This window comes from Rhinatrema bivittatum, chromosome 1, assembly GCF_901001135.1.
Source record: "Rhinatrema bivittatum chromosome 1, aRhiBiv1.1, whole genome shotgun sequence".
Classification (NCBI taxonomy): domain Eukaryota; kingdom Metazoa; phylum Chordata; class Amphibia; order Gymnophiona; family Rhinatrematidae; genus Rhinatrema; species Rhinatrema bivittatum.
In genome coordinates, this window is record NC_042615.1 from 350,228,901 (window position 1) to 350,253,323 (window position 24,423).

Here is a 24,423-nt window from a genome sequence, read left to right on the forward strand (position 1 = left end):
CAAGGAGGCATATGCACATATTGCAATTGTCCTCAGCCACTGGAAGTACCTCCGCTTCATGGCGGAGACTGCACATTAACAGTACAAAGTGCTGCCCTTCAGGCTGGCATCGGCCCCTTGCGTCTTCACCAAATGCTTGGCGGTGGTGGCCGCCTACCTCAGGCTTTGCTTGTTCTCTGTGTTCCATACCTGGACGATTGGCTGTTCAGGAGTGACTCTCGCTCCGAAGCATTGCAAGCTCTGGCCCTGATGGTACAGACCCTACAGATGGTGGGGTTTGTCATAAACTTCCCCAAGTTGCCCCTCTGTCACCACAGCTGGACTTCATTGGAGCCAAGCTGGTCATGGCGCAAGCGAAAACCTTTCTGTCCCGGGACCGGGCGATCGCCCTCACCTCGCTAGCTACCCTAATCTGCAACAGTTGGAGGGTGCCAGCCCGCCTTCTGCTTCACCTACTGGGACATATGGTAGCCTCCGTCCATGTTACTCCGTTGGCCCGCCTCTGCATGCGGAGCTCCCAGTGGCGGCAAGCATCTCAGGATCTAGAGGCTCCGGTCACTGTTACGGACCCTCTGAGAATATCTCTAGCCTGGTGGAAAGATCTTCCCAACCTGGTGACTCTCACACCATTAGTGTGGGACCCCATCCCCCCAGGGATGGGGTCCCACAGTAATGGCCTGCGCATGCAAGGCCTCTGGACTGCCGCAGAAGCTTGCTGTTAGATAAACTTTCTGGAGCTTTGGGCGATACTATATGCCCTGTGGGCTTTCAGAGATCAGTTGTCGTCCAAGGCGGTTCTGATCTGAAGATAAGAACATATGAAATTGCCATGCTGGATCAGACCAAGGGTCCATCAAGCCCAGCATCCTGTTTTCAACAGAGGCCAAACCAGCCCACAAGAACCTGGCAATTACCCAAACACTAAAAAGATCCCATGCCACTGATGCAATTAATAGCAGTAGCTATTCCCTAAGTAAATTTGATTAATAGCCGTTAATGGACTTCTCCTCCAAGAACTTATCCAAACCTTTTTTGAACCCAGCTACACTAACTGCACTAACCACATCCTCTAGCAACAAATTCCAGAGCTTTATTGTGCGTTGAGTGAAAAAGAATTTTCTCCGATTAGTCTTAAATGTGCTACTTGTAAACTTCGTGGAATGCCCCCTAGTCCTTCTATTATTCGAAAGTGTAAATAACCGATTCACATCTACCCATTCAAGACCTCTCATGATCTTAAAGACCTCTATCATATCCCCCCTCAGCCGTCTCTTCTCCAAGCTGAACAGCCCTAACCTCTTCAGCCTTTCCTCCTAGGGGAGCTGTTCCATCCCCTTTATCATTTTGGTTGCCCTTCTCTGTACCTTCTCCATCGCAACTATACCTTTTTTGAGATGCGGCGACCAAAATTGTACACAGTATTCCAGGTGCGGTCTCACCATGGAGCGATATAGAGGCATTATGACATTTTCCGTTTTATTAACCATTCCCTTCCTAATAATTCCTAACATTCTGTTTGCTTTTTTGACTGCTGCAGTACACTGAGCCGACAATTTAAAAGTATTATCCACTGTGATGCCTAGATCTTTTTCCTGAGTGGTAGCTCCTAATATGGAACCTAACATCGTGTAACTACAGCAAGGGTTATTTTTCCTTATATGCAACACCTTGCACTTGTCCACATTAAATTTCATCTGCCATTTGGATGCCCAATCTTCCAGTCTTGCAAGGTCCTCCTGTAATGTATCATAATCCGCTTGTGATTTAACTACTCTGAATAATTTTGTATCATCCGCAAATTTGATAACCTCACTCATCGTATTTCTTTCCAAATCTTTTATATATATATATATATATTGAAAAGCACCGGTCCAAGTACAGATCCCTGAGGCACTCAACTGGATGGACAACCAAGTCGTGATGTGGTACATCAACAAATAGGGCGGCATGGACTCGTTTCTCCTCTGCCAAGAGGTGGTGCAGGTCTGGGACTGGGCCCTCTCTTGAGGGATGTATCTACGGGCGACCTACCTGCCAGGTCATCTCAATGTGTTGGTGGACCACCTCAGCCGGTCCTTTCAGCCACACGAGTGATTTCTCAATCCAGCAGTGGTGGCCAATCTGTTCCGCAGGTGGGGTATGCCGGATGTAAACCTCTTTGCCTCCCCGCTCAACCACAAGGTGAACAGGTTCTGCTCCCTAGTATCGGGAAATGATCATCTGGCCTGCGATGCCTTCGCCCTTCACTGGGGACAGGGCCTCCTGTATTTTACTGCTTCTCTTGAAGATTGTGTCGAAGCTTCAGCAGGACAGGTGGTCCATGTTACTCATGGCACCTTTTTGGCCTCGGCAGGCTTGGTTCCCACTTCTGCAGGACCTGTCGGTGCAAGCGCCTATCCGGCTGGGGACGGCACCCGACCTTATATCGCAGAATCATGGCACCTTGCGCCATCTGAACTTCCGGGCACTAGCCCTCACTGCTTGGATGTTGAGTGTGTTGTCCTGCAGCTGTTACAGCTCTCGGACTGTGTTTCCCAGTTCCTGATGGAGTCCTGGAAGTCTTACAGCTCGAAGTAGAAACGTTTTTCCATTTGGTGCAGGGGTCATGGCCTAGAACCTTTCTCATGACTCCTCTTCCAGCTGCTGGACTACCTGTGGCACATGTCCAAGTCTGGATTCCAAACCAGTTCCATCCGGGTGCACCTGAGTGCTGTCAGCACATACCATCAAGGTGTCGCTGGCATGCCTGTTTTGATCCAGCCCTTACTGGGCCATTTCATGAGGGGTCTCCTCCAGCTAAAGCCCCCTCTTCGGCCTCCGGTTGTCTCCTGGGACCTCAATGTTGTCCTGGGAAGACCAATGCAGCCTCCTGTCGAGCGGCTTCAGTCCTGCGACTTGAAGTTCCTCATATAGAAAGTCATATTCCTGGTGGCGATCACTTCAGCTTGTAGTGTCAGTGAACTTCAGGCTCTGGTTAAGTACGCACCGTACACAAAGTTCTTCCACGATCATGTGATCCTGCATATGCATCCTAAATTTCTGCCCAAGGTTGTGACTGATTTCCACCTCAATCAGTCAATCGTTCTGCCCACCTTTTTTCTGCGGCCTCATTCCCACCCAGGGGAACGAGCACTCCATACCATGAACTGGAAAAGGGCTTTGACATTCTTCCTAGATTGCATGGCGAGGCACAGACAGTCCACCCAGCAATACGTGTCTTTTGATCCGAATAGACTGGGAATGGCGGTGGGTAAAAAGATCTTGTCCAACTGGCTAGCAGATTGCATCACCTTCTGCTATGCGCAGACAGGCCTTCAGCTTGATGGCAGAGTAAAGGCTCACTCTGTGCGGGCTATGGCAACGTCAGAGGCCCATTTGCGGGCGGTCCCTGTAGATGAGATTTGCCTAGCCGCAACCTGGAGTTCTCTTCACATGTTCGCGGCCCATTGCTGCCTAGACAGGGATGGCCATCAGGACAGTGCCTTCTGTCAGTCCTTCCTGCGTAATCAGTTCCAGACTTGAACCCATCTCTGCTCGAGCTTCTTGTGGGAACCAGACCGCCTCCTGTTCCCCTCAGCACTGCAGTTGTGTTGTGCCTGTTGGCACCTTGTTCGGTTGCTGTTGGTCTCTCTAGTTGTGGGGGTCTGTCTGGAGCTTTGTACTCACCCACGTGTGAGGACTACCATCCTGCTTGTCCTAGGAGAAAGCGCAGTTGCTTACCAGTAACAGGTGTTCTCCTAGGACAGCAGGATGTTAGTCCTCAGAAATCCTGCCTGCCTCCCCACGATGTTGGATTCACCTTCATTTGTTGTTTTATTTTTCTGCTCAATGTTTGCTATGTTACGAGACTGAAGGGGGACATCACATGGACGCGCGGATAGTAGCAAGCTGGGCATGCTCAGTCTGCTGGTCAAAGCTTCTAGAAACTTTGACAAAAGTTTTCCATGCTGGGCTCCATCGGATGATGTCAGCCACATGTGAGGACTAACAGCCTCAGATGTAAATCTACACACGCCAGCGGACTGCTGGCGCGCCGTCATCTGACCCGGGGGCTGGTCCGGAGACCTCGACCATGCCCCCGGGCCGGCGCCACGCCCCCGGTCCCGCCCCCGAAATGCCGCATCCCGCCCCCAAAACGCCACGTCATTCGGCCCTGCCCCGACACGCCCCCTTAAAAACCCCCGGGACTTACGCACGTCCTGGGGCTCTGCACGCACCAGCGGCCTATGCAAAATAGGCGCGCGAGGGCCCTGCTCGCGTAAATCCGGGCGGATTTACGCGAGCAGGGCATTTAAAATCCGCCCGTTAATGAAGCTGGGTTTTAAAAAGATTTGGATAAGTTCTTGGAAGTTCTATTAATCAAGTTGACTTAGGGACTGGCCTCTGCTATTACTGGAATCAGTAGCATGGGATCTTCTTACTGTTTGTGAAATTGCCAGGTTCTTGTGGCCTGGTTTGGCCTCTGTTGGAAACAGGATGCTGGGCTTGATGGACCCTTGGTCTGACCCAGCATGGCAATTTCTTATGTTCTAGGAGAACAGCTGTTACAGGTAAGCAACTGCGCTTTCTCCAAGGGTGGAGTAAACAGGGTGAGCCAGCGTTATGGGCTACAGTATCCCACTGGATTAAGGAGGTAGTCTCAGCCGCGTATGTGGATGCTGAACAGCCGTTGCTTGGTCAAGTTAGGCTCATTCCACTAGGGCTCAGGCAGCGTCATGGGTGGAAATTAGATTTTTGTCTCCCAACAACATTTGCCAAGCTGCGATGTGGTCCTCTTTACACACCTTTTCCAGGCATTACTGCATGGATGTGCAGCCCCGGGAGGACACAACCTTTGCACATGTGGTGTTGATCGTATCGAAGGCAGCCTCCTGCCCTGTTTGGGAGTAGCTTTTGTACATCCCACTGGTTCTGGATCCACCTGTCCATATGCTAAGAAAGGAGAAATTACTGGTTATCTGATAATTTCCTTTTCTTTAATAAGGACAGGTGGATCCATTTTCCTGCCCTTGGCTGTCGGATGGTTGCGCTATTATCCTCTTGCGTGGCTGCGTGTTTCAGGGGTTACTGGTAAGTGTTACTCCAGTCCCTAGTCTAGTGTTATTACTCTCTTTGTCTGAGCTCAGTGTTTTCCTGTTGACAAAGTGCTGGAATGGTTATCTGTTAATCAAGTTTGTTAATTTATCCACAGTTGGCTTTTGCAGAGAATATTGGTGGGTTGATAGTGCAGGGGTATATATACCATGACGTCAGCTTTGGTCTGTCTCTGTCTGTTGGTAGAGGTGCATAACTCACTGTTTCTGGATCCACTTATCCTTATGAAGAAAAGGAAATTATCAGGTAAGTAGTAATTTCTTCACAGGTGCACACGGCCAAGCTAGTTTATAATATATGTGCATATATTCGCTCAAGTTATAAAGTGGATGTGTGCCTATGCACACATGCCAATGTGTGCCCGTATGCCAGTTGGAAAGATACTGTTCCTGACAGTAGCTTTCAAATGGATGTGCGAGTGCACATATATGCATATGCATTGGCACGAGCCCAGGGACGTGGCAATTTTATAACAAGTCCGTTTGGAGGGGCGAGGAGCAGGGGCAGGGAGCAAGGCATGAACGCAGGATCAGGATCAGGAGATAATGCAGAACTCGCATTCTGAATCAGAGCAGGACCCGTTGCTGAGGCAAAGTGTTGGAGTCAGGGCCGGGTATATATACCCGCCTTGATTGATGTCATCTTCACGGGCCGTGGGGAACTTTCCCGTCGTGGGTCATTTAAATTGAGCACGATGACGCGCATGCGTGCGCCTAGGAGGGCAGGTGCAGAGGCCAGGATGGCCACAAGGGCAGGCCAAATCGGCGGCCGTCAGTGACGGGAAGGAGCCTGGCCTGGAAACCTCCCGGCGGAGGTAAGGGGACCCAGTCACGGGTAGCCACGGCCAGGGATCCTAACTTATTGCTGCCTTCATCTTAATTTTGTTGAATTCTTAGTTAAGTTTAGGTTGCTAAGGGACTAGGAGTGTGTAAATAAGAGTCCTTTAAATTTGTTGGTATATTCACTATTAATCTGACAGTGACCTTCAATGGGATAATTAAAGTCTTGATAAGGTCTGGGGCAATCCTGTGTTTTAGATAAAAGGCTGATTGATTTCTAATGTGAAAGTGTCTCCTGCCTATAAATCAAAGGATGAGCTAGGGGTGGGTGTGAGGGAGGGAAAAACAAACACACACAAACTCTAAGCGTTTTCCTATCTTTTGGCTTGCTTTTTATAACAAACACACATATACACACTAAAGAATATACCCCAATAATTTACCTCTCCCTAAAACTTTTTATGTTCTAAAATTTCCCAGAGGAATACTTACTGATCCTCTTTAGCCACCAGCAAGATTATCCTCTCCTCTCAGTGTTCCCATTCATGATGCTTGGGCTATTTATGCCTCTTTTGGTGCCAGTTTTCCAGAGTCTTGGTATCTTGGAGTGCTCTTGACCATTCTGATATTTGTCAGCATTGATAAGGTTTTAACTAATGGCTGTGGGACTTGCAGGCCATGGACTTGCTGTGTGATTGCAGAGGCTGCTGGCTTTCCCAGGAGTCCTAGCATTTTTAGCTTGTTTTCCTGAGTCATATATGCCTCTGCAGCATTTCTACTGGACCAGCATTGGATGTGCCCCAAATTATAGTATTATATAAAGCATTCTCAGAAGGAAGCACTATCCATTTGGGTCCTGATTTCCTGTACTCCTGTCTGGTAATTGTTTTTTGTCCTATAAACCATCCTGCATTATAGTGCTGTTTCTGGCATCTTGTTTTCAGTGTTCCTGTCCCAATCTTCTCCCTGGTACTTCTTCAGCCCTTGAGCTCTTCCACCTTGCCTCTCAGGTACTCTCCTTCTTCTGGGACAGCCCAAATTGTCGAGCCAAGATATCCGTGACAATGTCTGCCAACATTTCATTTGAATTCATTAGAAAATCTAAATTTTAGAGCACAAAATAGGATGCATTGCTTCCTTCTTTGACTGTAACAGGAAATAAATGGACTAGTGGAATGAATAAACAATTTTTTTTTTCATTTGAAAAGGATGAAACAAGTTTTGGGAGCATTCAAAACGAATGAACAGAAATGAAAAAGTTTTCAGTAAACATGCCTACTAGATATCATGAATTGTTTATTGCCGTATTTCATATCAGAATGAAAAAGAAACTGAAAACAGTTTCAGTGGAATTTGGGAAAGTTCTAAAGTTTTGTTGAAGTTTCTTTCAATTAGCACCTGACTATCATATTGCTGTCTTTGGAGAGCAATGAATATGGGAAGCAGTATTTGTCAATATATTATATACTTATTTTTATGCATTATCAATGGATAAGGCAGCAAGGCAGAGACATTATCTCAGATATTCTATTCCTTTTGACAGAAAATAACAAACTGTCAAACGGAGCACAAGAAATACATGCTGCTGATCTGCTTGAAAGATACATTTTGAGTGGGGGAGAACTTCTATGCTATGCTGTTTTTTGAAATTCTGAAACATCTCATGAAATACTGCTGTTATAAAGTTATAACAACATTTTAAGTTATAACATCTTTTTTTATGTAGGAAAGAACTCGAAAAACAGACCGAGGAAAGTAAAAAATTGCAAGAAAAGATAGACCATACTACTGAAGTCTCAATGGATAGACAAAGTTTTTCTATGCAAGATGGATTTGATGAAGACTCTTCTGCTAACTTAAGCATGCCATATGCTAGTAAATATCCAAAACATTTCCTTTTAAGAATATACTTGGGAATGTATTTTAGGTTAAAGTTAAGAGAATTGTACATTTTCAGTAGTATAAAGTGTTTTCAAAGTAAATCTTGTAAATAATATTGTTCATTCTGTGGTAGAACTGCTTTTTTGTTTTGAGATTACTGTATATTTAAACATACATCAAACATTTTAACACATCTGATGATGGATTTAGAAAGCATCACAGCACGGAAATGCTTCTTCTCTCCCTATCAGAATCACTCCTAAAAGCACTAGACACTGGCCACTCCTACATTCTTGCTATTCTAGACATATCTGCTGCATTTGATATGGTCAATCACAACATCTTCATCACCCGCCTCACCGAAATTGGCATCACCGGCATAGCGCTACTTTGGTTCCAATCATACCTAAGCAATAGGACCTATAGTGTAAAAATTGGACAACGTGAATCTAAACCAAGAAACCTTGCACAAGGAGTGCCCCAAGCATCATCACTCTCTTCAACTCTTTTTAATATTTATCTTATAATTCTCTGTCGACTACTGTCGAAACTGGGCTTTCAACACTTCATCTACGCAGATGATGTGCAGATCCTCATTCCCATAAATAACTCTATTCCTAACGCCCTGAATACCTGGAATACCGCCCTCACAGAAATAAAAAAACTACTCACCGGGGGGAGCGTGACGTCACACTGAGAGATGGCAGCTTGATTTCTGAGCTCCCGCTGGCTCCCTCCCCGATCCGCAGCGATCCGCAATTCTAGGGCTCATCTTGCCGTTGTACTAATCTGGGTGATAGCCCTAGCAGCGATATGGCGAACAAGAAAAAAAACTTGGATCTACAGCGCTTCTCTTACCAAAAGGAGGGAAATAAAGACGAGGCCTGTCTCCAGCCCGGGGAAGACGGAGCCCAAGATGGCGGAGTTTCGCGCGCTACCTCGCCCGAGCCGCCCATGCCCTCCTCTCCATCAGCTGACGGCGTGCTCTCCGAACACCCGACCCGGGCCGAATTTCGGGAATGGTTCGCAGGTATTAGGTCAGACCTTAAGGCGTATCGCCAAGAACTTTTGACTCGGGTGGAAGAAGTACGGGAGGACCTGACGTCGCTGGGCCACAGGGTCGGGAATATTGATGTGCGGGTTGAGGGCCAGGCTGAGCTAATTTCCACACATGCTACTAAGCTAGACTCGCTCCATACTGATAATGCTCAGCTTACGGCGAAACTTGCTGATCTGGAAAACAGAGCAAGACGGAATAATCTCCGCTTCCGCGGCATTGCGGAGCCTACGGGATCAGAGGATTGCCATGCGGTGATCCGTGAGTTTTGCCTTTTTATGCTCCGGGAGGCCGCACAAGATGGCGATTTTGATCCTCCTGAAATACAGTTCGACCGGGCTCATCGAGCTCTGCGTGCCCCACAACCTAATAGGCCCAGAGACATTATAGTCTGCTTCACCTCATTTCAAATCAAGGAAAGGATAGCGACGGTGGCACGTGCACGCCAGGAATGGTCCTGGGAAAATCATAAGATAGCTGTATTTCCGGATCTCTCTCTGGCCATGCTTCAGAATCGGCAGTCCTTTCGAGAGGTCACTACCTTTCTGCGCAGCAAGGACTTTTGTTTTCCCATGAAGGTGTAACACACCGCTGCTTGACTCCAGACGATGCTTTGCCAGGCCTTTCCACCTTGGGCTTTGCGGCATCCCGGCCTTCTCATAAGGCGTCTTATGCCCTTTCAGCCCGACCACAACACCCTGCCTGGCAGCGGGTTGGGAAGCGTAATAGTCGGCTCCGCCGCCAGTCCGGGGGCCACTCTCAAGCCCAAGGCAAGGGCTGATGTTCATCTGGGCCCCACTGGCGGAGGAGTCTTCTTTTCAGTTGCCTGAGTTCATTTGTCTATTTTACTACCAAGACCCTTGGTTTGCTTATGCTATATTGCTGAATGCGCGTAACCATTTTGCTTCTGTTACTGTTTAGTATGATATCAGCTGTGGGGACGGGGGGGAGGGGGGGGAGCACCCATCTCTTGAGTTTGTGCCTTCACTCATATCCCCTTTTTTGGTATGGGAGACAGTCTGCTTGGAGGTGCTGGCAGACGTTGCTATAGGGACTCACTGGATAGAGTGGGTTCTCTAAGGGGGCATGCTATTGTGGTTATTATGTTCTTTCGTTGTGATGTCAATCGATGCACTACTCCTCCATGCTGCATATTTTTTGCTAATGGTAGGATGTTCTTTATTCTTTTTTCTATATGGCTATGATTAAAATATTATTGCTGAATGTTAAGGGTTTCAACACTCCTCAGAAAAGGTCTCTTTTCTATCGAGAGACGGGGGTTTCCCAACCTGACATTGTTTTTGTGCAGGAGACGCAGATATGAAGCTTTAATGAAGTCCCCCAAATTTCCATTTCAATTTTTCTCAGCAGCTACCAAACAAGCAAAGTATGCAGGAGTTGGCATCCTTTTTGCAGCACATATGGTATTTGAATGTAAAAAGGTGATTACAGACCCTCAGGGCCGCTATCTACTGTTGCACATAGTTTTGTTTGGTATGGAGTTCACTTTACTTACTGTCTATGCCCCAAATAGAGAGCAGGCTGCCTTCTTTAGACACTTACATAACGTTCTCCTTCAACATGCTACAGGTCATTTTATTATAGAGGGGACTTTAATGTACCGCTCTCTCCTTCCTTGGATACTTCTAAGGGACTCACACATACTGCACAGGGGCACACTAAGGTTCTCAAGAATCTCCTGACAGAACACAACTTGGTGGATTCTTGGAGAACCACTTTCCCACACTCACAATCCTATTCTTACTATTCTAAGCCACATGATTCTTATACCCGTATTGATTACTTGATGGTGGATAAAAATTTATTCCATATGGTCCGTAGACCCGAAGTGGGGATCGTGACCTGGTCTGATCATGCTCCTATATCTCTCCAGCTGAGCATTCCGGCTGGGGACCATGGGCGCCGGTATTGGAGGCTCAATGACTCTCTTTTACATGATCTCCAGTTTATACAAACCTCTACCCAATTGATGCGAGATTTTTTCTCTACAAATGTGGGTTCGGTTTCGTCCCCTGTCACAGTGTGGGACTGCTTCAAATCATATGTTAGGGGACATTTTATCTCGCACTCATCTTACGTTAAGAAACAGAAGGAGGCATCTTGCTCTCACCTCCGGACACGTATTGCGGACCTTACAGCCCAACATAGCCACTCCCGCTCTAGGCGCCTACTGGCTCAGCTAACCAAGTGCAGGGACGAATTACATAGGCTTGAATTGGACCATGTCAATCATGCCTTGAATCTGACTAGGCAAACCCACTTTGAGGGGGGAAATAAGGCTGGCAGGGTGCTGGCGCACCAGTTAAAAAAACAATCCTTTCAAAACCACATTCTTAAGATCAAAAATGAACAGGGACAGATTGAGACTACCAACTCGGCCATCACTCACCAATTTCTCAAATTCTTTCGGGATCTTTATTCAGCAGATACACAAATTCAATCAGCAAATATCCTACAATATCTTAGGGCCGTTCCCCTACCCAGACTCACACTGGCGATGCAAGATAGTCTAAATGCAGAAATCACAACCCCGGAAATTTTAGAGGTTATCAAGACCCTGAAGGTGGGCAAGGCTCCGGGCCCCGATGGACTAACAGCTAAATTTTATAAAACTTTCCGACATATCCTGGCCCCGCATCTTCAAAGTCACTTTAATTATCTTAGGGGAGGGGGTACTTTACACATGGACTCCAACACTGCAGGCATCACTATCATAGCTAAACCGGGCAGAGATCCCGCCCTATGTGCTTCGTACCGGCCGATCTCATTAATAAACCTAGATCTAAAGATTTTAGCTAAGATCTTGGCTGATCGGATAAACTGTTTCATTGCCCAAATCATACATCCCGATCAGGCGGGCTTCATACCAGGCCGTATGGCCAGCGACAATGTACGCAAGATTATTAATATCATTTGGGGCGCATCTCACAGTCAGATAGAACATCTCCTTTTGGCCATTGATGCAGAAAAGGCCTTTGACATGGTCCACTGGCCTTTTTTGTTTCATACCTTACAGGAAATGGAGTTTGGACCCTCTTTTCATAAATGGATTTCAGCCCTGTACTCTAACCCTTTAGCAAGCATCAAAATTAATGGTCGGTATACGGAGCCTTTTCCGGTGCACAGGGGGACGAGGCAGGGCTGCCCCCCTGTCGCCCTTGCTCTTTGCCATTTTTCTCGAACCCCTGGCCATCTCTATACGGTCCAATCAGCAGGTGCAAGGATTTACCTTGCACGCTTGTGAATCCAAAATGTCTCTGTTCGCTGATGATATTATATTCACGGTGGGCAGCCCGGCCCTGACTCTCCCGGTACTTGAAATGGAGCTAGCGCGTTTTAGTGCGGTCTCCGGTTTCAAAATTAACTGGGACAAATCTGAAATATTGAACATCACGTGTCCCCCTGATAGGGTCTGTGCATTGAAAGCAAAACATCCATTTAAGTGGGCTACCTCTAAACTTAAATATCTTGGGGTGTATTTGAGCCAGAATGTGTCCGATCTTTTTCAGCTTAATTATGTACCCTTATTTAAAAAACTTGATCTGGACTTAGACATATGGTCATCACTCCCTCTAACGTGGCTTGGACGGTTGGCGACTATCAAGATGAACCTTCTTCCGAGATTTCTCTACCTCTTTCAGACATTGCCTATCATGGTGGGGCGACCTATTTTGTTGCACTGGCAAAAAAATTGCTCCGTTTTCTCTGGAGACATAGACCTCCGCGAGTGGCACAAAAAATTCTTTATCAGCCTAAGTCTACGGGAGGTTTGGGACTGCCTCATTTGGCCAAGTATTATGCAGCAGCGCAACTTCGGCCCATTATTGACTGGCATTGTTCGGTTTCTGTAAAACCGTGGGTCGCACTCGAACAAGAGTGGATTGCGCCGGTGCCTTTGGCTTCCCTTCTCTGGCAACCAGCTAAAACATGGCGTACGAATCTGAAGCTGCCGCCTTGTACAAGGCACACATATAATATGTGGAAACAATGGAAGGATAAACTTGTGGGACGTTACGACTACCATTCCCTTACCTCACTATTTCACAATAATCTTTTCTCAGCTGGTCTCCCTGCTACAGCTTATGCTCAGTGGAAAGCTGGGGGTATTCATTGTATTCAGCATGTTTTGTGTCAGGATAGCCCGCTTTCATTCTCAACCCTACAAGAGACTTATCGACTGTCTTCAATGGAATTCCTACCCTATATGCAACTTCGCCATTTTTTGCTACACATTCAGCGAAGAGGACTGTTAGCCCCCACCCGATCTTTGTTTGAGGGATATTGTGACTCTCCCAAGGCAATCGGGGGTCTCATATCAAAATTATACCAGTTACTGATCTCACTACCGTTTAGCAAACATGCCTACATGATCGCATGGGAAACGGATCTACAGACCTCCATAGCTGAAGATGATTGGACGTCCATCTTTTCTGCGGTCTCCCGCGGTAATATATCCACCCGGATTATTGAAGCCAACTATAAGACGCTTTACCGCTGGCACCTGACCCCAGCTCGGCTGCACCGCTGTTACCCCAGAGTGGACCCTCATTGCTGGCGTAATTGTCATCAAGTTGGAACAAACCTACACATGTGGTGGGACTGCGAATTTATTCAACCTCTGTGGTCTTATGTATCCAAGCTATTGTCAGACCTCTTTAATGTCTCTTATACCATGACCGTGGCGCAAGCGCTCCTCTTTTTTCCGGAGGACTCTCTGCCACCTCCGGCTCAAACTTTCATGCATCAAGTCTGCACTGCTACTAAAATGGAGATTGCTTACCATTGGAAACGGGCCCATCCGCCCACCTCAGAGGAGCTTTTACAACGATTGGACAGAGCCTGCACCCTTTACCGTCTCACGGCGTTGAAGTACCACCGCCTTCCCAAGTTTAATCAAGTATGGGGCCCTTACATATCTTGGCGATCTTTGACTTTCACGAGTTAATCATAGACTGACCTTTCAGTTCTAGGCTCAACCATATTGTTCCCTACCACACTGACAATGTATGTGGAGTTTGGAGTTATGGCTGCTTGATTGCCTAGAATTATGTTGACATCACATGGCATGCGGGGGAGGGGGGGGAATATCTGGGAACATTCTGGAATTTTCTTATCTTATGGTGTATTATCTATTGCTGTATAATAGAAAGATATGCTGATTTGTTTGTATATGTTTTCCATGTTATCACCTGTTAATATCAGCAATAAAAACTATTAATCAAAAAAAAAACAAAAAACTACTCACCGATAACTTCCTGGCCATTAACACCAACAAAACAGAACTTCTCATCATTTCACCTCCTAACAACTCCACAATGAAATCAACACTCCCATCACAAGTCTGCCCATCCACTGTACAACAAGTCCGCAGCCTTGGCATCATCATCGACAACCATTTTACGTTAAAAAAATTCATCACTGCTACTGTTAAAAATGGTTTCTTCAAGCTTCACACCCTAAAACGAATCAAACCTCTTCTACACCCAAATGACTTCTGCACTGTCCTACAAGCTACAATACTATCAAAGATTGACTACTGCAACTCTCTGCTGTTAGGATTACCAAAAAATACATTACAACCATTACAAATGTTACAAAATGCAGCTGCCCGGATACTCACCAATTCACACTGCCACGATCACATCACTCCCGCACTTCAATCTCTACACTGGCTACCCGTTGCATCCAGGATTATATACAAAACCATTACGCTAATACACAAGGCCTTACATAACCAAAACATGCAATGGTTCTCCGAACACTAGTATTTCAATAAGACCAACTGACCAACAAGAAAACAGCACCAGGCCAAACTGCGGATACCCTCCCCTAAACTTACCAAACATATATCTACAAAGGAACGCTCATTCATCATAGCAGGATCCACTATTTGGAACAGCATGCCCACTGACTTACGCCAGGAACCTTGCCACAAAAAATTTAAACAAAACCTAAAAACCTGGCTGTTCAAAAAAGCATACCAATGACTGACAGGACCCTCTACCAGCCGCATACATAACCCATTTTCCCCCTCCCTTACCACCTGTCCCTTCCTATTCAGCACTCTTTCCCTAGAATAAATTCTATCTATTGTAAATCCCCCAAACATATATCAATTTTGGTTCCTCTACCAAACACTTTTGTTATTCCTATTTCGTGTATTTTATTGATATAATTTGAAAAATGATTCCAGTTCCAAATTGTCTGTAAAGCCTGTTGAATGTATCATTTTTTGTTGTAGTTTAATACTTTTTGTTTAATACCTTTTATTTAATATTCAATATTTTAATTGTAAAGCCTGTTGCTGCATTACAGTTTAATGTAAACCGAGGTGATGTTCTGAACGTGCCGCGGTATATAAAAATCTCTAAATAAATAAATAAAATAAATATGGGGTAGATATTCAAAACATAGCCGGCAAGTTAGCTGGCTAGACTTATTTGTCTAACTTAGACAGGATATTCAGCTGCATATGTTAGGTTTGCTGGCTCGCGGGCTGCCCCTGCGAGCCAGCTCACTCAGCATGCCAGCACCGCTGCCACCATCCTCTTCGTGGCCGGACGCTGCCACCATCAACCGCATGCCAATCTATGAAGGCCCCGCAGTGGGAACAGCACTTGCTGGAGCCCTTGGATAACGTCACACAGCTGGAAATATAAATTCCGGCCGTGCAACACAATGGCGCTTCAGCAACGGGTCAAATACCCTAGGTAGTGTTGCTGCGTTCCTGCCTAATCTTGCCTTCTTCTCTCCAAGCCTGCCTGATTCTGCCTTCATCTCTTCAGCCTGTCTTCATCTCTTCAGCCTTACCCAGTCTTGTCTTCATCTCTTCAGCCTTGCCTTCAGTTCTCCAGACTGACCCAGCCTTCCCACGTCTCTCTAGGCTCATCCTCCTTGCCCAGCTTACTGCTTTCTCCTTCTCGGACTGATTCCTGGTATTTGACTTTAGCTTGGACTCTCAATATCTGTTATGAACACCCGGCCCGCGAGCAGGCTCACTCACCACAGGCTGTTTCTTCAGCTGACGCGGCCGGAACCGCGGACTGTAATGTCTTCCTGCGGCCCGGAGGCCGCCCTGCTCCGCCCTCTTCACCGCGGCCAGAGCTGCGGACTGTGTTTTCATTCTGCGGCCCGGAGGCTGCCCCGAAGCCTGCCCCTGCGGCCGGGAGCCGCAACACCATCTTGGGGTCCTTGCTTGGCAGCCTGGAGGCTGTCCCGGGCCTGCCTGTGACCGGCCTGCCTCTCCTGCTCTGCCGTCGTAACGTGCAGGAGAGCACCGCTGTCCGCGGTCCTGCACAGCAGTCCTGCTGCTCCTTAGGCGCCGGCGCGTACCTCTCCAGGATTTAAAGGGCCAGGCACAGGAAGTATGCTGGCCCCACCTAGGGAGTGGACTTCCTGCTTCAGCCCTATAAAGGGCTGCTCTGTCATTCAGTCTTTGCCTTGCGTCGGAGTTGCTTCACTCTGGAGGCTCCTGCCTGCTAGAGCTCTGTCAGGTCTTCTTATTTTCTCCATGGAGTTCTTGTTGCTTCGTCTCGTCATGCCAAGTCATGTTCGTGCCTGAGGTCCCCGTCCAGGTGTCCTGGTATCTCGTCTTGGTCTTCTGTTTCCTGATGTTCCAGGTTCCTTGATGTCCTGCTCCTGTGTCTTCGTCTTCAGCGCTCTTGAGTCTTCTGGTACCTGTTAGGCCGGGGGTCCCTCGGATGATGTGTGCCCGAGCATGGACTAGCCTACAGGTGGACGCGTGTCCTGTGCTCTTGAGCCGTCATGTCCTGCCAGCCGTTGGTGGAGCTTCGGACGACATCAACTCTGTTGGAGTTCTGCTTCGACTGGATCCTTCCCTGCGCTTGTCCCGCTCCCAGCGTGGTCCATGACCAGCCTCCTCGGGCTGTGTAGGGCGCGCAGTGGGACAGGGTGGTCTGCGACTCAGTCCCGCGGGTGGGCTGAGTAGGGCGCCCTGAGAGAAAGTGCCAGTGTCCTTCCGCCCAGCTTCTTGTCTCGTCTGGACTTCGTCAAGTTCCTCGTCTTGTCATGGAATTGTTGGGATTTGAAAGGGTTTAGTTTAATATATTTTTAGTCAGCTAGCTTTTGGTTTTAATGTATTTTAGTCATGTACCATGTTTTGTTTTTAGTATATATGTGTTTGAAGGTTGCTACTGCAACTTCAATCAATGTAAACCGCCTTGAAATGAACTTGAAAGCCGGTATATAAGATTGAATAAATAAATAAATAAATAAATAAATAAATAAATGGATGCCATTGCATCACTCTTAGTATCATGTCTTGTTCCTGATGTTGTCGCATCGACCCTGGTCCGGGATGCCGTTGCATCAACCATTGGTCCAGGATGTCTTCGCATCAGCCCTGGTGTCATGTCTTCGTCCGCGATGCCGTTGCATCGATCCTGTGTCAAGTCCTCTTCCGCGATGCTGTTGCATCGATCCTGCTGTCAAGTCTTCGTCCGCGATGCCGTTGCATCGATCCTGCTGTCAAGTCTTCGTCCGCGATGCCGTTGCTTCGAGTCTGCTGTCATGTCTTCGTGTCAAGGCCCGTCTGCCCTCGACCTCAGGCCAGGCCTACTGCTCCATGCTGTTCCATGCAGCAGGTCCAAAAGGGCTGGGAATGGTCGGAGGACCGTTCACATTCCAACATCATCATGTTGTTGGCCATGGGAGCTTGCCGGCCTGGCAGAGGGTAAGACCGTCAGCCATGGTGGAACACGCAGTCAACCCTCGGTGCGGTCCTGGATTCGTCTGGGGTCGGGCTGAGGCCCAAGGGCACACTAAACATCCCGTTACACAACAATATCCATGCCTGCTGCCTGCCTTCGATTTCAGCCTGACCCCAGATTTACTCCTCAGCCTTTGCCCCAGAGGCTGCCACCTAAGACCTACTTTCCCCTCAAACCCAAAGGCTCAACCTGAGGGGAAAGGGGCTGGTATAAGCAAAGCTCCAGTTCTGTCCCTGCACTGATTTGCTCTGCCAGCTGGCTGTGAGGATCTACATGGCCTCCCCCATAGGTTATGTCAATCTCACTCAAACACAAGGATCCACAATCCTAATAGCATGGCTATGCAGCTGAATATCCTTGGATAAATCGCTTCTTAGCCAGATAAGTCTTATCTGTCTAAGTTTAGACCTGCTAGATGGATAACTTACCCAGCTACTTAGCCATATAAGTTATCTGGATAAGTGGTGCTGCCCCATCATGCCCATTGCCTGCCCCAAAGTTATCTAGTTAAAAACTTAGCTGGATAAGTGACTTGTCTGTCTAAGTAGCATCCGCTGAATACAGAAAGAAGCCTATATCTGGATATTCAGCATCTGCTACTTAGCCAGATAAGTCCCATTTATCCAGCTAAATAGCTATTGAATTTCAACTTATAGACTTCTTTCTGTATTCCCTTGTACACATAGGAACAGCTAGTAAGGACCTAATTCACTAAGGCTTTTTTTTCCTATTTTTCATGGACAAGCAGGATAGTAATCACCCATACAAGTGTGTGAAGTCATTCAATGGCACCTAGATGGAAAAACTATCTTAGTGATCAGAAAAACCCGATACATTTTTCTGAGAATGTGTGGGTGTTCCCATGTAGCTTCTGCTGTGCAAGTCTTCTCAGAATTTTCTTTTCTTCTGCTTATGGGAAACGATGTGATCTTTGTTTTCTTCAAGCCATTCACCAACGTTTTTCATTTTATTTTTCTTCTCTTACCAAATAATTTCCTGTTTACTTTTTATACTTTTTTACTATTCTCCAAAATTTTTTTATTTTTTTATTTTTGTTAGGGTCACTTTTTCTTCTAAAAATAGAGTTTTATCTGGCCTCAACCTTCTTCACTATGGTAGACAGGAAATCAGGCTTCAGAAGATGTTCGCTGGAGGTGGACCCTTGGCCTAGTGCAGGATTGTTACTGCCCTCTGGTCGGACCCAGAGTGCGCCTGCCACCAGGAGGCGGAGCACACAAGGAGACAGAGGCTAGCTGGAGCTTCGCCACTAGCAATCCAGGATTTCCGCAGGTTGAGCCTTTGGGTACCTGGACCGCCTGGACTTAGGTGGGCCTCAGAGGGTCTCCTGGAGAGGTAGCGGAGAGGTGTGCCCACCACGAGCAAAGGTGCGCAGCTGTTGAAGAATGGAGAGGCTAGACCTGAACCAGGATCACCGGAGACCTCTGGAATGCAGCAGGAGATGAAGGTCCTCCGGGCGAGATAGGCAGCGCCTACTGGTCTAGCCTGATGTAGGCCGCAGGCAGTGTCCAAGCAGGCTGGTCTGGTGGTCACAGGAGCAAAGAGAGTATCCAAGTGTAACGCAAGGGTCAAAGCCAGGGTATCCGTCCGAGGGTGGTCAGCAAAAGCAAGGGTCAGTTCCAAGATCAGTCCGTATGATAGTCAAGAGGAGCAAGGTCAGTTCCAGGCGGCGGTCAAGCGTGGTCAGAAGGCAGGCAGTGGTTGGTTCCAGGCAGCGGTCAATGTGGTCAGAAGGCAGGAAGTGGTCGGTTCCGGGCAGTGGTCAAATGTGGTCAGGCAAGCAGAGGTCAGTACCGTGAATCAGTCTGAGGAGGTACGACAAGTGAAAGAATGTAGAGCAGGAATCAGGAGAGATGCTGGAATACACAGAGGACCACGGGAACACAGAAACACAGGAGCACTAGAACAAGACAGGAAACAGGAACGCAGGAACAGCAAAGTAGTTATACTGAAGTGTCAACCGATTGCCAAGGCGAGGCTCTGGGGACTGGGTCTTGCCTTATATACACAGGCTAGGTGATGTCATCATCGGGCGCTGTGGACTGGATTCCCGTGCTGGGCACTTTAAAGGGCCGCATGGTCCGCGAACGCGCCTAGGGGTGCTGCCGACATCAAGGAGGACACTGAGCCCCTGCGTGAGGAGCGCTGAGAATCAGAAGGGCCCGATGGGCCTGGGGACGCCCGGGGATGCCATGGGCGAGAGGTGCTGGCTGCGGCTGCGAGGGACGAGGAGCCGGAGCTGGTTGAAGGCAGCGTGAGGTGAGCAGGCCCGGTCGTGGCATCAAAGCGGTCGGGACGCACAACAGAAGATGCCCCGACTGTTTCTACAAGATGATCTTATCTGACCAACAGGAATACTGTATTTGTTGTTTAGGACTGTCACATGATAAAAAAAACTGTGCTGCCTTTACCTGAATGTCCCACAGAGCCAGAAGATCTAGAATCTACACATTAAAATAATTCTTAATTTCTCCTCAAGCCTCATGCCTGTCTAGGAGGAAACCATTGCCGTCTGAGGAACTATTTCTAAAATTAAAAAGGACAGCGCCAGCTCATATTTAGCACAGGCACCATTCTCCCTCCAATAAAGGGGAAGAAGAATTACAGTCTTTGGCACTGAAACATTCAGGAGCCAGGACAGGGGCTATTGGTGCCAACATCTCAATGGCACAGAAAAGTGCCTTTGACACATCTCTCTTCAGTACAGAGACCTGGCTGCTTCCATCTACAACTAAAGGTACTGCATCAATGTTGTTGCTGGCGGCATCTTGATGATGAGACTTAAATATCAGCACTGAGCATACAAAAAATTTAGTTTCTCCCAGGACAAGCAGGATGGTAGTCCTCACACATGGGTGACATCATCAGATGGAGCCTGACATAGAGTTTCTAGAAACTTTGACTGGCACACTGAGCAGCAAGAGCGGGGGTTCTATTCCCACTATTTCCTGAATCCAAAGAGAACAGGGGGATTTTGCCCCATTTTGGATCTGAAGGCGTTGAACAAGTTTCTAAGAAAAGAAAAGTTCAAGATGGTCTCCCTGGGCACTCTGATTCCCCTCCTGCAAAGAGGGGACTGGCTTTGCTCCCTTGACCTAAAAGATGCATATGCTCACATGAAGATCCTTCGGTTTGTTGTGGGCGAGAGGCACTTCCAGTACAGGCCCTTCGGCTCCATGAGTCTTCACCAAATGTCTGGCAATGTTGGGTGCACATCTCCGTCAGTTGGGGGTACATGTGTTTTCCTACTTGGGTCAACAGGCTGATCAAGAGCGCCACCCAGGAGGGGGCGTTTCGCTCTCTGCCCTTGACCATTCGGGTGCTGGGATCCCTCGGGTTTGTTATCAACTACCCGAAGTCCCATTTCATCCCATCATCTCAGTTGAACTTTATTAGTGCCCAGCTGGACACGTTGCAGGCCTGGGCCTTTCTTCCTCGCAATCGGTCGCTTGCTCTGGCGTCTCTGGCGAGTATAGTCCACCTGAAGCCAGCAGGTCTCTGCCTGGTTTCTGCTTTGCCTGCTGGGTCACATGGCCACATCTGTCCATGTTACTCCCTGGGCTCGCCTGGACATGCAGAGGGCTCAGTGGATTCTGTGGTCTCAGTGGCATCGGGCCGCTCAGGACCTCAGGGTACGTATTTGCTTCATGCCACCTCTCCATACCTCTTTATCTTGGTGGGAGAAGCTGCCCAATCCAGAGCAAGGGTTCCGTTTCAGGGCCCCCCAACTCAGGTTGTGTTTACCACAGATGTTTCCACCCTGGGTTGGGGTGCGCATAACGACTGCCTACACACGCAAGGTTTCTGGTCTGCTGAGGAAGCTCAGTGCTAAATCAACTTCCTGCAGCTTCGAGTGATCCATTATGCCCTCTGGGCATTCAGGGATTGCTTGGCCAACCAGGTGGTCTTGATACAGACCAACAACCAAGTGCGATGTGGTACATCAGCAAGCAAGGATGTACGGGATCATTCCATTCTGTGGAGAATGACCAGGCCGAGCACTGTGGGAATAATCATCACTGGCACGGTGACCGTCCGCCACCAACACCATCCATGACATCGGTGGCATCTTTCTCGCTGCTGGAGAATGACCGGGCCGAGCACCGAGGGAAACATCGCTACTGCCACGGTAAACAGCCATCGCCAACGCCATTCTGGACATCGATTGCAGTTCCTCAGTGCTGGGGAATGACCGGGCCAATCTCCGAGGGAAACAGCCAGCACCGATGTGGTTCCACGTTCGGTGCCAGCACTGATACCACACTGGAATCAATGTCCATTGAGCCAGTTGCGAAGCGGCCCGGGTACACAAGTCTCCATGCTCCTCTGCACCCGAGGCGCCCGGTACTGAGCCACCACAAAATAATGTGGAAGTGCCAGTAAAGCCTAGCCTGTCTCCTCTGTAGCTGCGCTACCCATACCAGCTTACGAGTGGAGCTGGACATTTACGTCCCTCAGGCTGTCCTTGATGCCTCCCGAAATCTACTAACACCGGAGCCATCGATGTTCACACCGTTGTGGCACCGCCTCGTTGTGATTCCTACCAATGACAGCCTAAGTCATCGCCGCTGAGCCTCCACCATGAAGGGTGATGGGCACTCTAATACCGCTTCGGCACCAATCCCATCGAGACCTGGTCACTAAAATGGACCAGATGTTTTCGGAAGGTTGCCTTTCTCTCAGTGCTATTATGCTCCTGAGTCTAATCATGTGGTTAAAGAACAAGAAGGAGGTCTATATATTTTAGTTTCCTTTGAAAGTGCTGATGTTTCAAATTTTCTTAGTTCTTCAAGTGATAATATTTCAACTAGAGCTATATTACTTGTTTCTTTTGCCCTGGCTACTGACAAGAAATTAAATATAAACAGTTGTTGTTTTGTTCAGGACAAAGGCAAGCCCTTATCTCATAGTGTATGAAGGACTTCATGAACATATTTCTTAAAAAGTTGAACTGGTGCCAAAAATCTTGTTTTGGGGAAATTCAACAAATGCAAATGTTTACCTAATTCAGACAGTTTAAATACTGATCGTTTAGTGAACTCACAGATCTGAGACACAGTCTGCATTGACATACTCTCAGTAATCTCATTTTAATGGGCTGGTGCAAAGACTATCTAGTTCTTCACAATAAGGTAGATTTTTTGGAAAATTTGATTAGAGCTAAACATTTGCATTTGTTGAATTTCCCCAAAACAAGATTTTTGGCACCAATTCAACTTTTTAAGAAATATGTTCATGAAGTCCTTCATACACTATGGGGCGGATTTTAAAAGCCCTGCGCGCGTAAATCCTTCTGGATTTAGGCGCGCAGGGCCCTCGCGCGCCGGCGCACCTATTTTGCATAGGCCGCCGGCGCGCGCAGAGCCCCGTGGCTTTCTAAAAGGGGCGGGGAGGGGGAGTGTCGGGGGCGTGCCGCGGCGTTTCGGGGGCGGGCCCCGGGGGCATGGGGCCGGCCCGGGGGCGTGGTCGAGGCCTCCGGACCAGCCCCCGGGTCAGGTGATGGCGCGCCGATTTACGTCTGCTTTTAGCAGGCGTAAATCTGCCAACAAAGGTAAGGGGGGGGTTAGATAGGGCCGGGGGGGGTGGGTTAGATAGGGGAAGGGAGGGGAAGGTGGGGGGAGGGCGAAGGAAAGTTCCCTCTGAGGCCACTCCGAAATCGGAGTGGCCTCGGAGGGAACAGGCAGCGCGTGCTGGGCTCGGCGCGCGCAGGTTGCACAAATGTGCACCTCCTTGCGCGCACCAAGCCCGGATTTTTTAAGATACGCGCGGCTATGCGTGTATCTTATAAAATCCAGCATACTTTTGTTCGCGCCTGGTGCGCGAACAAAAGTACGCGACTGCGCAATTTTTTAAAATCTAACCCTATGAGATAAGGACTTGCCTTTGTCCTGAACAAAACAACAACTGTTTATATTTAATTTCTTGTCAGTAGCCAGGGCAAAAGAAACAAGTAATATAGCTCTAGTTGAAATATTATCACTTGAAGAACTAAGAAAATTTGAAACATCAGCACTTTCAAAGGAAACTAAAATATGTAGACCTCCTTCTTGTTCTTTAACCACATAGAAACATAGAAATGAAGGCAGAAGAAGACCAAACGGCCCATCCAGTCTGCCCAGCAAGCTTTCGCACTTTTTTTTTCTCTCACATACTTATCTGTTTCTCTTGGCTCTTAGTAACCTTTTTTTTATTCTATTTCCCTTCCACCCCCACCATTAATGTAGAGAGCAGTGTTGGAACTGCATCTAAGTGAAATAGCTTAATTTAGTTAGGGGTATTAACCACCGCAATAAGCAAGCTACACCCATGCTTATCTGTTTATTCAGACTTTGTAATTCAGTTCTTGTTGATTGTTGCCTGGATATAGATCAACCTTTCTTCATTCTCCCCAGTCGTTGAAGCAGAGAGCCATGCTGGCTATGTATTGAAAGTGAAGTATCAGTCTTGCTCCCCTGCCGTTGAAGCAGAGGACTATGCTGGATATGCGTGAAGTGTCAAACTTCCTCCCTGCCGTTGAAGCAGAGAGCTATGCTGGCTTTGCATTGAAGTGAAATATCAGACTTGCTCCCCTGCCGTTGAAGCAGAGGGCTATGCTGGATATGCGTGAATTGTCAAAATTTCCTCTCCACATGATTAGACTCAGGAGCATAATAGCACTGAGACAAAGGCAACCTTCCGAAAACATCTGGTCCGTTTTAGTGACCAGGTCTCTATGGGATCGGTGTCGAAGCAGGATTAGAGTGCCCACCGCCCTTCGTGGTGGAGGCTCAGCGGCGATGACTTAGGCTGTCATTGGTAGGAATCACAACGGTGGCACCACCATAGTGCATGTCTCGGCACGCGA

The 24,423-nt window shown here is 47.9% G+C and overlaps 1 protein-coding gene across 2 annotated transcripts in view; it reads left to right on the plus strand.

Moving 5' to 3' along the window:
* Nucleotides 1–24,423, plus strand: part of CCDC158 (coiled-coil domain containing 158) — a 1,731,209-nt gene that overhangs the window by 155,984 nt on the left and 1,550,802 nt on the right. For both annotated transcript variants that reach the window (XM_029599728.1, XM_029599736.1), the window contains exon 3: nt 7,600–7,748. In XM_029599728.1, coding sequence (XP_029455588.1) covers nt 7,600–7,748 — 149 coding nt within the window. The remainder of the gene's footprint in view (nt 1–7,599; nt 7,749–24,423) is intronic.